Genomic DNA, 15,005 nt, shown 5'->3' on the forward strand with positions numbered 1-15,005 from the left:
TTTTAAAGCCTTTACTTTAAAATATACGCCGTCCAATAGCTGAGCTTAATCAGAGAATGATCAAAGCTCATGTAGAAACAAACAAATGAACAAAAGATTTTCTCCTTCATTTCTGTCAAACAAAGCTGTATGAAACGTTTCCAGCTGTTAGTATCATGGTTGCTAGGCAACCTGGGCAGCGCAACGGAGGCTAGACCGTCCCATTGCACAAGCCTCGCACTTCCGGCCTTAGCGGTCTTTAAGTACGCGGCCCTTGAGGATCGTTAAGGCTGCGTACTTTAAGGCTGCAGACCCTGAATTGGGATACAGCCAGCAACACATGTTGAGGTCATTTAGACATTTAAATCAGCTGTGTTGGATCAAGGACACATCTAAACCCTGCAGGACACCGGCCCTCGAGGCCTGGAGTTGGACAGGATCGTCAGCCTGGGAATAAATACTCAAAAACTGGGCACCATCGATGGTCAGTGATGTTTTTATGTGTCTGTTAAACTTCCCTCCTGTTCACATGTAAACCAAAAAAGTATTTAACGCTGGTTAAAATAAACAGAGACGTCCGATGGTCCGATCATCATTTCTTGGTCTTTCTGCTGCTGCTCGTTGGTTTGACTGCGGTTGCCGTTTTCTTCCGAGGAGTTGGTGTCGTTTCTGGTTGCGGTGAAGGCGGCGGCGTTTTCTTTTTTTCTGAAACATAAACCAGTAAAGACATGAACCACCTCGATGCGTATGTGCTGTGTCACTGTCTCTGTTTATCAGCTGATTAATCTGCACCTTCAGTACTGGGGGGCTCCACGCTGGGGCGACCCTGCAGTTGTCTCTCCAGGTCTTTAATCTTCTTCAGTGCTTCCTGCAGAGCCTCCTCGGCTTCGAGGGCTCGCTTCTCCGCAATCTGCGCTCGCACCTCAGAATCACTAAAGAGGGAAAGTAAGCCGATGGATGCATGCATGCGTAGACTGATGGATGTTTTATAGTTTATAGCAATAGTTTAAAGTAGTGCTTTCAAAAAATTGTGTACAAAGATACAGTATTGGGCCGAGGTCTTGAGGCACCCGAAGGAGCCAGATTTTTATAATTATTATTATAATTTTGTTTAAGCAGATACTTTATACTTCAACAGGGCCTGAACTCTCACGGGGAAGCTTTCTTTTCATTTCTGAGCAGTTCAGGAATAGTTGTGTGGGATTCCTGGACTTTTACAGAGTATCGTGTGCATTCATATGAAAACAGCAGAGCGAGGTTACAATGAAGAAGACTAAAGGCATATTTTCAGGAATATCCATGAAACATAATTCGTCCAAACATTATTTAGAAAATGCACTCACTGCAGTTCTTGCTGCAGTAATCCTACTGTGGTCAGATCCTTGAAAGCTTTCTGGTTATCGTCTGTCACTGGAGACACGACCAGCTCGCCCATCTGACAGACACAGAGGTGGTTACAGGTACAGACACACGGGCTGTTCAGCTCAATGCAAACTGACAACAACATAAAAATGTATACTTCAATTGTCTGACCCTTTCTAGCTGGACACTGCGCGCTCCAAGCTTCCTTTGTGCAACGTTTCCATCATAATTGATGAGATTCAGCACAGGGCTCTCACAAACTGTTTGCTCCCCCTACAGGACAAAAACAACATTTTTAGTCATCCTGCTTAATACAATTCGATTATAACCCCCTAGGACCTGCGTCCACATATGAAGACATCACATTTTGGGTTATTTAGACCAAAATACTCAATTTTGCTCTACTTGGGCCTGATATCCACTTACGAGGACATTATACTGCTACTGTTCTATCGAAATTTAAATGAATATCCTCATTTGTGGCTCTTATTTTTCTTTAAAAAAAAGTAAAAAAAAAATCTGGTAATTCTTTGTTTTTACATTCATCGGGCCCCAATATGACCAAATATCAAAGAGAAATTAAAAATCCATGTCGTGGAAGAGTTCGGGTCTTAGTAGGTTAAAGGTTTGTAAAACTCCTTAAATTCCACAAGTGTCAATTTAATTCACTCATTTTGTGTCACACAAAGCTCCATAATCTTGCTATTAACACTCCAGTTGACAAAACTCTTGTTTCGTGTCTTTCAGCAGCCAAGAAATTTTCTTTGTCTGAAATGTCTTTTTGTCAGCAAATAAGAATGAATGCTTAACCCCGAACACTGACACTAAAACCACATTTTGAGTCTGAAAAATGCTTTCAAACTCGTGGGGACCACGATTTTGTCCCCATAAGGGCACGCACACACACACACACTCCTCGTGCCTATGGTATGACAACTTTTCTCCGTGCCCCTGGTACACTGCGCAGAAACACCTTGCCACACACACACACACACAGATGTGATCTTGACTATAATAAAATTCTTCTGTTACTAAAAATACCTGTTTGTTCTTCACCCACCTGTGACACCAGTTGTTCCACGATATCGACTTTTGCACATGAAGAACATTATTATTATTCTCTCTGTATATTTATTTGCTAAAGTAACACTGCTACACTTACTATCCCGGCTTTGTGTGAGCGTTATGTTGCCGGCAAATGAAAGCAAACACTCACATGTTTCTTTATATTTTATTATGTTGCAGGATTAACTCGTGTGTGCATACTTACATTGTTTCTTTGTTTTCAGTCTTCATGTAGGTCAGCTGTGGGAAAGACCCGCCCAGCGTTTCCTGATTTTTAAAGTACTGATAATAAATAATATTATAAAATTAATAATTAATAAAAAATAATCCAGGTTAAACCAGGAGGAGGGTTTTTTTTTTTGTTTGTGTCAGGATGCAAAGGGATCTGTTGCATATTGTTTCTTACATGGAGCCGTTTAGTTGTGTAAATGTGTTAATGTGGGGAGCTTCATGTAATTCTCAGTCATTTGTGTTGAGCTCCAGCTGGTGGTACTAAACTAACTGAAGGTAAATTGGCAGCTCGGTCAGTCTCAGCTTGACGCAGATGAAGGAGGAGAGGTGAGCCGTGTCACTGACTCCATGTGGGTTTAGAGTTTTGTTAAATAAGTTAATCTAAGGTGAGTTTTGTTAAGTTTCACATATGATGGAGGTCACAGTAAATAAACTGCTCATCTCCTCCAAAATGTCCGTGGAGTCAGCTCACTTACCACCTACTTCACAGATCCCAAAAAATCTACCAAACGTGTGCGTATTCGAGTTGGATCCTCACCACAGCCTCCGCACCGCCTGCTGGACAGTCCGAGACGCCACTGCTGGAAACGGGTGCAGGTGGCGTGACGGGCAGCTCCACGGGAGCACCTTTAACACCTGTGAGCAGTATCCTGCAGGTCTCCACCCAATCACCACACTCCCTCTGACGACACCAATCACAGTTGACATTGCAAAACTATTACTGACCCCGCCCCAATGTTACAAGTGATAGTGCATGTGTGCCTGAGGTGTGTTTACCTGCAGCTTTTTGAACTCGTTCATGTCATTCTGAGCCTGAGCTGACAGCGTGTTCAGGTGAACCTGCTCCTCCAGGACCAGGCTGCACGAACTAACAACATTTTCAGATGAGTTTGATTTAAATGTAAAGTTACTTTAACGTTTAAAAGTACGTAACCTGCTCGAGTTGGTTCGTGTGTTGTTATTTTACTGTTAAAGAGATTTATTTTATCACACAGTTACTGTGAAATAACTAATAAAATATTTACAACAGCTTCTGATACCTGGTGATGTAGCTGGACAAGCGATCCAGCTTCTCAGCCAGCATCTGGGCATCCTCATCCAGAGTTTCCTGTGAAATTTCTGGAATGTACCGGTGGGGTTCTTCTTCTTGGTTTTCCTCCTCGCTGTGGTTGGGAACCACAAGGAGTAAGAGCTCTAACATCCACCGAGTCTGAGCCACGTGAACAGATCTGATCTGGTAGCAAAGAAAACATCCAGACTCAGATCATCTCCTACAAACAGCTGCTGTGCCTGAGCACCGTATTCATGGGGCTCGTGTGTGAGTTCCAATTTAACACAAATACACTTAAAAGACAGCAGAATATGTAAATATGGTGTTACTGAGCATGCCCGGTACTCACTTCTTCATGGAGCCTAAAGTTCTCCCCCTCAGTGAAGTCCGACAGGTTGGTTACAAACGCCTGGATTTTGTCAAACAGCTTTTCTGCCTCTGCGCTGTTTTAACAAACACGCACAAAGAAGCAAATTTCAGAACCGCCGTAAACGACTACAAGTGTTTGGATTTCAGCACGAAAACACATCAGGTTGAATTTTTCTACAAGTTCGATTCGTTTCCCTCTCTGCCAAACTGCAAAAAGTCTGCAGATTTTTTTCATATAAGAATAAAAAAAATGCTCATTTTAAAAATTCTGTTAATTTGTCTAATTCACTTTGAGAAAATGGGACTGTGTGTGAAACTGCCAGAGGTGTGGCCTCGAGTCATTAATTTTATGACTTTAAACTTGACTTGAAAAAATGTTCTAACACTGTGACTTGACTTGGACTTTTACACCAATGACCTGGGACTTGAATTGGACTTGAACCGGTTTACTTGAAAAGACTTGATATTTCACCCCAAATATAAAATTTTACACGCATATTATATAGAAAGTGTGCATCATTTATTCAAACCACACTCCGTACGTATGTGTGCGTGAGCTGTAGCACAGCCAATCAAATTAACCATATTTCTTTTAAAAAGAAAAAAAAAATGTTATTTTTTTGAGGTACATAAACTATGAAGTAGTCAACAAAAAACCGAAATGCAACATGCAAAACATGCAAGAAGAGAATCACAGACAGAGATGGAACAACTTCAACTTTCTCCGACAGTTGAAGTTGCATAAAGAACAGTAGGTAGTGCTTCTCTTTTGCTGACTTCATCTAACTAGCAAATGTTGTCCAGGCTACGTTGGTGATACAGGTTTTTTTTAATGTGTATGATATTTTTGTCATGCGATTTTAAAGCCGGCCCTACAAGCGCATCCAAGAATAACATGCAGCTTATCTCAGAACTGTCGCTGAAAATTATTCTTGGAGCGAAGTTTAATTGAGCTGCATTTTATAGAAGTGCAATTTCACAATTTGTGTATATTTTCTAAGTTCACTATTTTGTCATGTGTTGAGAAAAACACAGATTTAAAAATCACATGGTCTAATATTTACATTTAGCATAACTGCAACATGCTTTTTTCATTTCTTTTAAAGACTCGAAAGGACTTGAAATTCAAAGTTTCAGACTCGTGACTTTACTCGGACTTTTACACCAGTGACTTGAGACTCGACTCTGACTTGCCTGACATTACTTGAGACTTGCAAAACAATGACTTGGTCCCACCTCTGAAAACTGCTTGTAATTCTTAGAGTGTTGATGCAAAATCACATCTTGATTGCTTGACTTAAAATCCAATTTTCAAGGCAAAAGTACAAAAACGGTCTTTCTCAAAGTTATTTATGTTATGGAGCCGCACTCACGAAGTATCCGGTTTATTGTCCGTTTTGTTGGAGAAGTGCCGAAAAGCTTCGTCAGCCAAACTCTTCCAGCTGTGCAGCGCTCTCTCCAGCTCTAACCAATCAGAGACCGCCATCTTTTCGGGATCTTCAATCACCGCGGCAAGTTTGGATCCCCAGGACTCCATCAGACCGTGCAGTGACATCACATTTCCATGGAGCCCTGCAACAGCATCATTCAGTAGTCTATCCATATTTCAAGAATGATTAACCCGTGTCATTCTCTCACCATTGTCTCCATTCACTTGAACGTCCAGCTCTCCGAGGAGCTCGCACAGCTCGTTGTCCAGTTCTGTCTGGGCGTGCTGGCCTTCAGGAGGTCCCCCGTCAGCTGAAGGGTGTCTACTAAAGAGCTGCAGGCTCATATTCAGCCATCTTTCCTGGATATCACCAAGTTCACCAAGTGTCTGCTGGCAGTTCAGCTGTTTCTCGCCTTGGTAGTGTTCACACAGCAGTGCTAACATCTAGACAAAACAAATGTTTCCCGGTGTTTAATCATGTGGCGTCATCGCCTCTACGTCACCGCTCACAAACACCTGTGCAGACGACTCTGGTTTGTTCATCTCCAATTAAAAAACTATGACAAAGGTGAGACACACAAGCCTTACATTTGACCACTGCTGCAAATCGGCATGAATCTCTTCCACTGATGTTTTGTCATATTTGGGTTCAGGAAGCCTTGAGAGAGGAGGAAACGTAGCGTTGGAGAATCACACAGTGACTGTAAGGTGTCAGGGAAAGTTGCACGGGGGGATTTTAACTGTCCTTACTTATTATCTGAGGAGCAGAAGGAAAGCCACTTGTTGATGCCTTGCTGGATGGCACTGATCTGTGCACAGTGGGCGTGTTCAGTCTGCTTCAGCTGGGCCATGAAAGCAGCCAGCTGCTTCCTCCAGTAGTCTGTGCTCTCCATGATGATGTTAATGCACTCTGTGTCCTGCAGCAGGAGGGTCGCTGTTACAGCCGCAGTCTAACTGAACCAGCAGGGCTACTTATAAAAGTAAAGATTCACATTTTTACCTTAGATGTGAGGAACAGGATGCAGTGCTCTGCGGTCTTGAACCAGCTCTGCTCACTGATATGCAGCTGACTAACCAGATGCAGCTTCTTCACACTGATCACCTGACAGAAATAAAAAGCTTCATATTACTGCTGTTTCTGACTTTGTGTCTTTGAGCACTTTAAATATTAGAGTCTGAGTGATAAACAACTTTTAGACCATATTTGGAGATTTTACTTTCAGACACATGAAACAAACAGATTTTCATTGCATTTGTTATGTGTAGTTATTCATGAGTCCTTGCTAAGATAACATGACAGCAAAGTTACAAAATCATCTTAAGTCTTGGAATATACGTGTAAGAGCCAATTAAAGGTTAATTTTATTGGTACTGGTAAAATGATTAGAGGAGAAATATACATGTTTGATGTTAAGAATATAATTTCTAGTTGATCTTAAAATACTGTTTTGTTAAAGGTATAGAATATAAAAGTGTGACATTCTAATGCGCTTTTTAGTATTTTGGGCTTCCGGCACGCTGTAATTACGTAGTTGGGGAGTCGGATAAGCTGGAAGCAACAGTTTTTTGACCGAGTCTTGCCATGTAAATTAAAAGTTTCAATAAACATCTTTTTGCAAGAAAAGTACCTGGACTTGCTCGCGTTTCGAATGCATGTTGCCGGACTGACTCCTAAAGGTGGTACAGAAGAGTGAAATAGAGACGGAGTGCCGCCACTACAATACGTTTACGTTCTACTCGACTTCTATGATCAGCTGGTTGTTGTTTCCAAACCAATGCTGCGAACAGCTGCAAAATGCCCTCTGATGGATAAACTGTGCTACACCACCACCAATAACACTGTGTACAGCAGTTTCTCCCATCCATCCTTCATCCATCTTCTTCTGCTTATCCGGGGCCGGGTCGCGTGGGCAGGAGCCTAAGCACAGAAGCCCAGACCTCTCTCTCCCCAGCCACCTCCTCCAGCTTGTCGGGGGAACACACAGGCGTTGCCCCGGGGCCTCCTCCCAGTGGGACATCCTAGGAACACCTCGCCCAGGAGGTGCCCAGGAGGCATCCTTGTCAGATGCCCGAACCACCTCAACTGGCTCCTTTCGATGTGGAGGAGCAGCGGCTCTACTCTGAGCCCCTCCTAGATGCTGAACTTCTCACCCTATCTAAGGGCGAGGCCATCCACCCTTTGGAGGAAGCTCAAAAGGGTGGATGGTTGAAGCATCTATTCATTACTTTTAAAAAAAAATCAATCAGGTTTTGTAAATCCACATATATCTATCTATATATATATGTAGCTTGTGTGGTTGGGACATATTGGTTGATATACTGGTATAAGTATTACTATGGATGAAATGCTGAGGGGAAAGCTACACTGAGCATGTTGTGTCCTTTAATTCACTTCCTCTTTTGTTAGCCTTGGAGCTCCACAAAGAGCTGACCATAGAGTTGGTATAACCGTCATCTTTCTCTCTCTAAAATGAAAGTAAGACCAGGTCGAATCAAAGACACCTCACACACCTTCAGGGCGAGGCAGAGGGTAAACTGGCTCCAGCAGTCTCTGTCTTCGGTCATGTGGATCAGCTGAGCTTCCAGGCGAGCTCTCTGGAGCTCATACAGCTCATGGTAAGCCTGGACCACACTGTAAAGAGCATATATATATATAAAAATCGTTGACCATCCATCATCAGTAAAACAAGGTTCATAACTCAGGATTTAAATGCATCCAGTCGATGTAATGATCTCTGGACTAACTTTGAGTCGGTGCGAGTCTGTTTGAGTGCCTCGGCTAGCTGCCAGTGAGCGTGCTCCGCCTGGTGGGAAACAAAAGCATCGTGGTCCCGGATTTTAGAAAGTTCCCTATGAAGACAACGCAGACACACAGGTAGGAATGAATACACGCACATTTTCATATCCGCACATCTGTAATCAGCACGTTAACATCAAACGTCCAACATATTTTGTTTGCTCTTTAGCAGCACGTGGTAATATTACTCACGATCACCCCCCAGTCCGATCGTACGTACATGCTAAGCTGCTGAATGGTTAACTTGATGTGGTGGATCTCCTCTGTGAGCCGACGATCCAGAGCCCGCTGCGCCACCACCTCAGTGTGCAGAGCCTTCAGGCGCCGCGGGACTCGATCCAGCAGCGACTGGTAGCGCTGTCTGAACAAACACAGACTCTCATTACTGGACCAAGATTTCAGTTTTTACATTTAACACTGCAGACTCGTGTCTCATTCATGTTTTGTTCTTAAGCCTCGTTACGCTCACGGCCTTTCCTCTGACGTGTGCGCCGCTAACCTGAGTTTGGCGAGCAGCTGTCCTCTCTCGGCACAGCCCACGCTCACCTGCCTGATCAGTTCGTGGAAGACGATGTTGTAGATATTTTGCTCGACCTTCACGAGCTCGAGCAGACCCTCCAGCTGGAAGACAAGTCATTGTGCGGCTTCTCACACTCTACACGATCGCATATTCAAGCAGCACCACAAATTCTGACTTCTCTGTGTTTTATACTGAAATCTCTAAATCTATTACACTTATGATGGCGATGTTAACAAAAGATCAGTCGGCAGCAGGAGGACACAGAAAGATTTAGAGCAGAGCAGACGTCAGACGCGACGCCCGAGGTGAAGGTGGTTGTAAATGTGCAGATTTGCAGCTGCAGGCTGATATTTTCCGAGGTTTGGTCCATTTTTCCACGTAAAGGCTGCATGACTACATATGTTTCTCTGCCTGCCTACTTGTGAAAGCTCAGCCAGCTCCTCGCTCTGCTCATCCACTCCAGCCTTCTCCAGCATGTCGTCCATCATCCCCATCAGCTGGACCGCCTCCAGCCTGCCACTGGGCCTCCTGGACACAAAAATATGCAGAAATGTGTAATATTACACATTTAAACGCTCCCTTAACCCTGGTCCTGCCAAGCACCGCCTACTTAAAGGCACACAGCAGGTCAACTTCTTCTACTACATCACTTAAGGTTAATTATGAGTGAGAGGAATTCATATCTGTGAGCTCACAGTGAAGGGAGGACCCGCAGCCTCTGCTCTTCATCCCTCAGCTGCACTGTGAACGCGCTGTGGAAGAGACGGGTTAAAGTTGTGCGTTAAACACGATCGCGGCATCAGATGCACGGAGATAATCGACACAGACTGAACACAGTGAAGCTCACTCCTCGTAGAACTCGAGGCTCCGTATTCCTTTACTTTTCACCATGTGAAACTCTTCCGGGATAAAACTGTCGGAGACGCACAAGTTCTGAAAGACAAAGCGTCCGCGATCATCGCCTCACGCTGTGCACGTGTGCACGCGCTCACATGGACAGCAGCAGCTCACCTGCGCCTGCTTTTCACTAACTGGTGGGAGGAGTGTCGTCTTCTTTCTGGTTACCATGGCGTCACACAGGAAAGAAATATCCCTGTAAGGACACCATCCACAAAGAAAGGAGTAAATATATGTGGATGAGAAACTGAGCACTAATAAAACATCATCAAAACTCCACGTTTGTAGAAACCCGACTGACCTGCCGGCTCCTGTCAGGGATGTTGGCTGCTCCAGGAAGTGTTTGTATTTCTTGCGTCCGAGCGGATGATGCCAGACTGCATCAGGGCGTCTGATTCCATGGCTCTACATACAAAGTCAGTCCAGGTTGTTTTATATCAGCTGGTGTGTGGTCATGTAGACGTAAAAGAGGGTTTGACCCTACCTCGCAGTGTCGGTCGTGTGCGGATTGCCCCGGTGTGCTCCTCTTGCACACAGTGGAGGTTAGACTGAGCAGAAGTTCGTGTGGGACGATCTGCCCTGTGACGGCGGGCTGCGTCTTGGTGCTCTCCACCGGGACCTGAAAATCCAGCTCTGCCACTGAGAAAGATCAAAACCCATCAGCTTAATAACTCTGACCTGATTTTAGGGGACATTAGGTTTCACTGTTAAATGTCTACGTGCATAATAAAGGTTCTGGATTTTCTTGCATCGCGCACAAAGAACAAGGAGACATCAGCTTTGGGTAAAAAAAGTTTAAAACAACAAGTACTGTGCAGAAGTCTTTAGTCCCCTAATTTCCTGATATTTTGCTGGAAGAATAAGTTTAGTTATTTAGTGAAATGTGCAAAAATACACAGAATCACTGTCATGCTGAAAAACGAAGCTGTTGCCAATCAGATCCACACTGCGTTACACAGTGGATCAAACTCTGACAGTACGTTGTTGCATAGATAACTCCATCAGCGTCGACAAGACCGACGATTCAGCCACTGCACCATCACCACGAGCTCCACCGTGTTTTACAGATGGATGTAGACACTGCTGTGCATCTCCCCTGACCTCCTCTGTACATACTGATGAAGCTTTGAATAAAAAGTTTCAAATCTGAATTCACAAAACTGTCATGTCCTGTGTGCTGCAGGCAGGAGGAAGGAGCCAAAATGCAGACTCGAAAACAGCTTTATTGCTGAACGCTAGGAAAAGCAGAAAAACGCAACGCTGGACAGAAGAAGACAGGAACAGGAAACACAGCTGGGACTAACACAGGAGACGGGGTGCCTTCAAAGTAAGAGAAGCAAAACAGAACATGGTGTACACAGACAGGAGACTACCAAAGTAAAACAGGAAATAATGGGAACACACAAACACACACACAGACTGCAGAAAACAGGCAACTAGACAAACATGAAGACAAAGCAGGAAATGCTGGGGAGGAAACACACACAGGGGTAAGACAAGACCAAACAGGGACAGGACCAAATACTCAGACAAGCAAAACTAGAAGCAATAAATAAAGTTAGAAGTATAAGCAGATTAAACTAGGAAATAAAAGACACAAAAAAACACACAAAACACTCCTTTAGATCTTCTCCACTGATTTTCACTCCACTATTTTGGCCTCAGCCATTTGTTGACATCCACCCTTCCAGTAAAGACCTTCAAAAAGTTGGAGAACTATCGCTCAATTCTACCTTAAATAATTACAAGAAAGTCTGGCTCTTTGGTAGCAAAATATAAAGAAGCAAGGAGTGACTGAAGCCACAGTACGTATCAGCTACCTGCACTTTAATCCTGCAGTGTGTGATCAGAGCCATTTATTTAATGTCGGCAGACAGAATTTGCAAAAAACGAACAAGTTGAATTTTATGAAACTTGGTAATAAATGCATTAAATGTTGTGCACATCTGCACTGTTATAGTTATACTGGGAGAGACGAGCCTTTAGGCAACATAACTGGTCCTGAGTCTGTGACCCAGTGTTGAATTATTAGTCTTTGATTTCATTATTATTGATCATTTTCAGTGTCTTGGTTTCTGTGCTCTTCTTGTGCTCCATGTTCCCCGTGTCTCCCCAGTCAGTCAAGTCCGTGTCTTTGTGAGTGCGTCCTGCTTCCTGTTTTACTTTGACAGTCTCGTGTGCTGTGTCTCCTCCTGTGTCTCATTCCCACATTATCTCTCTGCGTATTTAAGCCCTTCGTCTTCCTCTGTTTGTTGCCGCATCGTCGGCGTATCATCTGTGACATTTCCCATGTTCCGTGTGTCAGGTCTTTAGTTTCTTTATACTTGTTTCCTCCCTGTTTAGCTTGTGTTAGTTTGTATTCCTGCGGTTTTGGGTCCTGTCTCTCTTCACTGCACAATAATGACACCAGTAATAAAATAAAATAAAGTAAAATATAAAGTATCACAAACCTTAGCACCATCGTTCGTGTTGGTGTAACATGTTAGTCACACTAAAGGTTAAAAAAATAAAGCATGAATAAAAGTACTGACTTTTATTTATTATTACAAACGGTGGTGCTGGCCTGCAGACAGCTCCAAGACGAAGGGATTGTGTGCGACCAGAGATGGACAGTAACACGTAATCTGATTACTTTTTCAAGCAACTAGTAAAGTAAGGGATTACTGTTGCAAAAAGTAATTAGATTACTGTTACTTTCCTGTAAGCACGCTGCGTTACTAAACCATGATGTTGTTTGTGAGCGTCTCATGACGACGTACGAGCGTGCGACGTTCGTGGCAGCGACGTCCGTGTGCAGATCAACAATGGATAATATGGCGTGCAGAGAGAGTACAAGCATGCAGCGTTTAAAGCATGAAAGTAATCACATTACTTTAAGTTTGATGCTGTAAAAAGTGACAAACACATTAGTGTCCGCTGTGCACTCTGCTGGGAAGAAAACTTCTTTCTACTGCGAAAAATTAAACTTCAAATCTGAGCGAGCAGCGAGCACGCTGCCACGGGAACGTGACATTCACGAGAAACCCCGGATCCTCCCACTGACATGTCGCTGTGGACAAACCTCCACCTGACAGGACTCAGTGCTGCTGGATCTGTGATTTGATTTATTTTGGCTGTTTTACTTGCATCTATTTGAAAGAGTGTAAACACAAAACATTATTTTATTTTATGTGCTGGAATATGCAGGGAATAGGTTTAAATGCTAATGAAATTTCTTCATGTCAAAGACTGTCGCGTATTATTATTATATTATATTATTATATTTATAAAATAAATATAATAATATTTTATTATTTCATTTTGCTTTTAAAAATAAGCTTTTTCATCTGATTCCGTTTTAGAAGATGGAGCTGAAAGGTTTATGCTTCATGACGTATCCGGGTTGTGTCTCATGTTTTTAAATAGTAGCTAAGAGATAAAGTAACTAATTACTCTTGAAAATAAGTAATCAGTAATTAGTAACTAATTACTGTTTTGAAGTAACTTGACCAACACTGTGTGTGACTGATCCTACTAATGTTCAATGCAAAGATCTGAATGTAGAAACTCCAAGTTCATGCGGAGGGTTTCGCTTTCTTGGACCCGCTCGAACAGACAGCGTGTTGTTTCTTATTCATGAAGGTGTTACTGGGCAGTAGCTACTGTCACGATAAGCTAATCACGTTCACCGGCAGTGTGCCCGTTAGCGTCACCTGCGGTGTCCGGTGTCCGCTCCGGCGTCGACAAACTCGGCACTGAACTGGCCCCCGTTGATGCGGACATCGTGGAGTCACGGCGGGGACGTTACTCTAACATCTCGGAGACGAGACACGGAAAAGCGAGCGGTCACTTGTGTCCGTTTAACACAGCTGTCTTCTTCGCTCCCCTCAGAGCTTCCTCAACTTCCTGTTTGCGTTGCCTTGGGAACGCGTTCATTCAGGAGGATGGGCGTTTGTAGTTTGAAGTGAAATAAACAGAAATACTTTTATTTATTTGGGGATGTTTCTACGTTTATTGACGCCTCAGCATCAAAAATGTAAAGATTAAAAAATATTTCCGAGTTTATTTTTGATTTTCTGTGTTTTAAGAACAGTTTGATTTAATTGATCATTTATCATGAAATAATCGCACCACGTATAGCTTAACGCTCTATATTAAGCTATACTATCAATAATATATATTGATAGTCTATAACATATCAATATATATTAAACTTTAAATAAATAAGTAAAATGTGAAGTCGTTGGCTCGTCATTTGATTCATTAATGGCTCAGGAACTGGTCTTAATTTAATAGAATATTTCTATTGTGATATTTATAATTCATTGTGTTATTTATGAAAAGTTATTTTCCTCTAATGAGACCGCCCTCCCATGTGGTGATCTGTCACTGCTCTGTGTGCAGCCCAGCCTGTGCCCCGGTGAACAGCACGCCGCCTTTATTATTCCTGCGCTATGGGAGCTCTTGGTGGTGCTCCAGCAAGAGAAGTGTGCATCAAGTGGATCTGGAGTTGACAACGGCGCTACTGCGAGGCAGAAACGGAGCAATCTGCAGTAAGAGCGCAGCGTATGGCTAGACTTGCGCACAGGATGGTTTCCTGTCATGGATTTAATTCGCTTTCGTCATTTTGCGTTCCTTTCATGCACACTGCTCATCTCATCACTGGTTGCGACAGACGGTAAGTGGCTCCTTTTCAGACAATTAGTGTCAGAGTTGAGTTTTAGTTACCTCGAGGTTTAGTTTATTGTCACGATATATTCAAGCACCTGATTTCTGCACTTGTCCAGTATGAAACCAGAGTGAGTTTCAGACACTGCTGATAAAATATTACATCCTAGTATTTATTCTTTTAGAATGCATTCTCAGAAACCAGCAAGAAAACCTGCATGATTATAATCGCACTTTTAGAAAGCTGTGTTGAATCTGAGTTTATTGGTGGGCTTGCATTTCAACCGGACCATGCTAAGAATTTTAATTACAAGACTGAGCGGTGACATCACTGACTACACTAATCTCTGCACATTTTCTAAGGATTGAAAAGCTAAAGATGACTAAAAGAGATCTAACAATGGGGGGTAGCATAGTGACCCATGAACGGGGTGGGAAGACTGGGGGTGGGTTTGGGGAGGGGGACAAAAGAGGATGCTATTTGTCTCTGCTCCTGTCCAAAACACCAAATAGCAGCATTCTTATCACCACCGAAACAAACAGATGCATACACCAGCAACGTGCATCAGGAGATGTCAGGTGCCACGCATGTGCCATTTAAGGGCCTGCAGATAGGTCCACACAAAGACCCCTGGGACCTATTTGCATATGAAAAAGC

The 15,005-nt window shown here is 43.2% G+C and overlaps 2 protein-coding genes across 2 annotated transcripts in view; one reads left to right on the forward strand and one right to left on the reverse strand.

Moving 5' to 3' along the window:
- Nucleotides 1-538: 538 nt before the first annotated feature.
- Nucleotides 539-13,571, reverse strand: axdnd1 (axonemal dynein light chain domain containing 1). The gene is made up of 24 exons (XM_087830908.1): nucleotides 13,393-13,571; nucleotides 10,185-10,339; nucleotides 10,002-10,105; nucleotides 9,815-9,896; nucleotides 9,651-9,736; nucleotides 9,499-9,555; nucleotides 9,223-9,331; nucleotides 8,783-8,904; nucleotides 8,504-8,644; nucleotides 8,232-8,336; nucleotides 7,998-8,118; nucleotides 6,487-6,588; nucleotides 6,237-6,403; nucleotides 6,075-6,144; nucleotides 5,696-5,930; nucleotides 5,431-5,629; nucleotides 4,038-4,131; nucleotides 3,678-3,871; nucleotides 3,415-3,505; nucleotides 3,176-3,319; nucleotides 1,513-1,614; nucleotides 1,323-1,414; nucleotides 772-911; nucleotides 539-684 (listed from the first exon to the last, which is right to left on the reverse strand). Exons 1-24 carry the CDS (start codon nucleotides 13,460-13,462, stop codon nucleotides 572-574), a joined length of 2,895 nt encoding a protein of 964 aa, XP_087687034.1. The 5' UTR covers nucleotides 13,463-13,571; the 3' UTR covers nucleotides 539-571.
- Nucleotides 13,572-13,636: 65 nt separating this feature from the next.
- crb1 (crumbs cell polarity complex component 1) overlaps nucleotides 13,637-15,005 on the forward strand; it is a 21,949-nt gene continuing 20,580 nt past the window's right edge. The window contains exons 1-2 of the mRNA XM_087830459.1: nucleotides 13,637-13,715; nucleotides 14,084-14,357. Coding sequence (XP_087686585.1) covers nucleotides 14,282-14,357 — 76 coding nt within the window. The 5' untranslated portion in view covers nucleotides 13,637-13,715; nucleotides 14,084-14,281. The remainder of the gene's footprint in view (nucleotides 13,716-14,083; nucleotides 14,358-15,005) is intronic.

Source organism: Neolamprologus brichardi, chromosome 17 (assembly GCF_056152115.1).
Source record: "Neolamprologus brichardi isolate AB-2024 chromosome 17, ASM5615211v1, whole genome shotgun sequence".
In the NCBI taxonomy this organism is placed as follows: Eukaryota; Metazoa; Chordata; class Actinopteri; order Cichliformes; family Cichlidae; genus Neolamprologus; species Neolamprologus brichardi.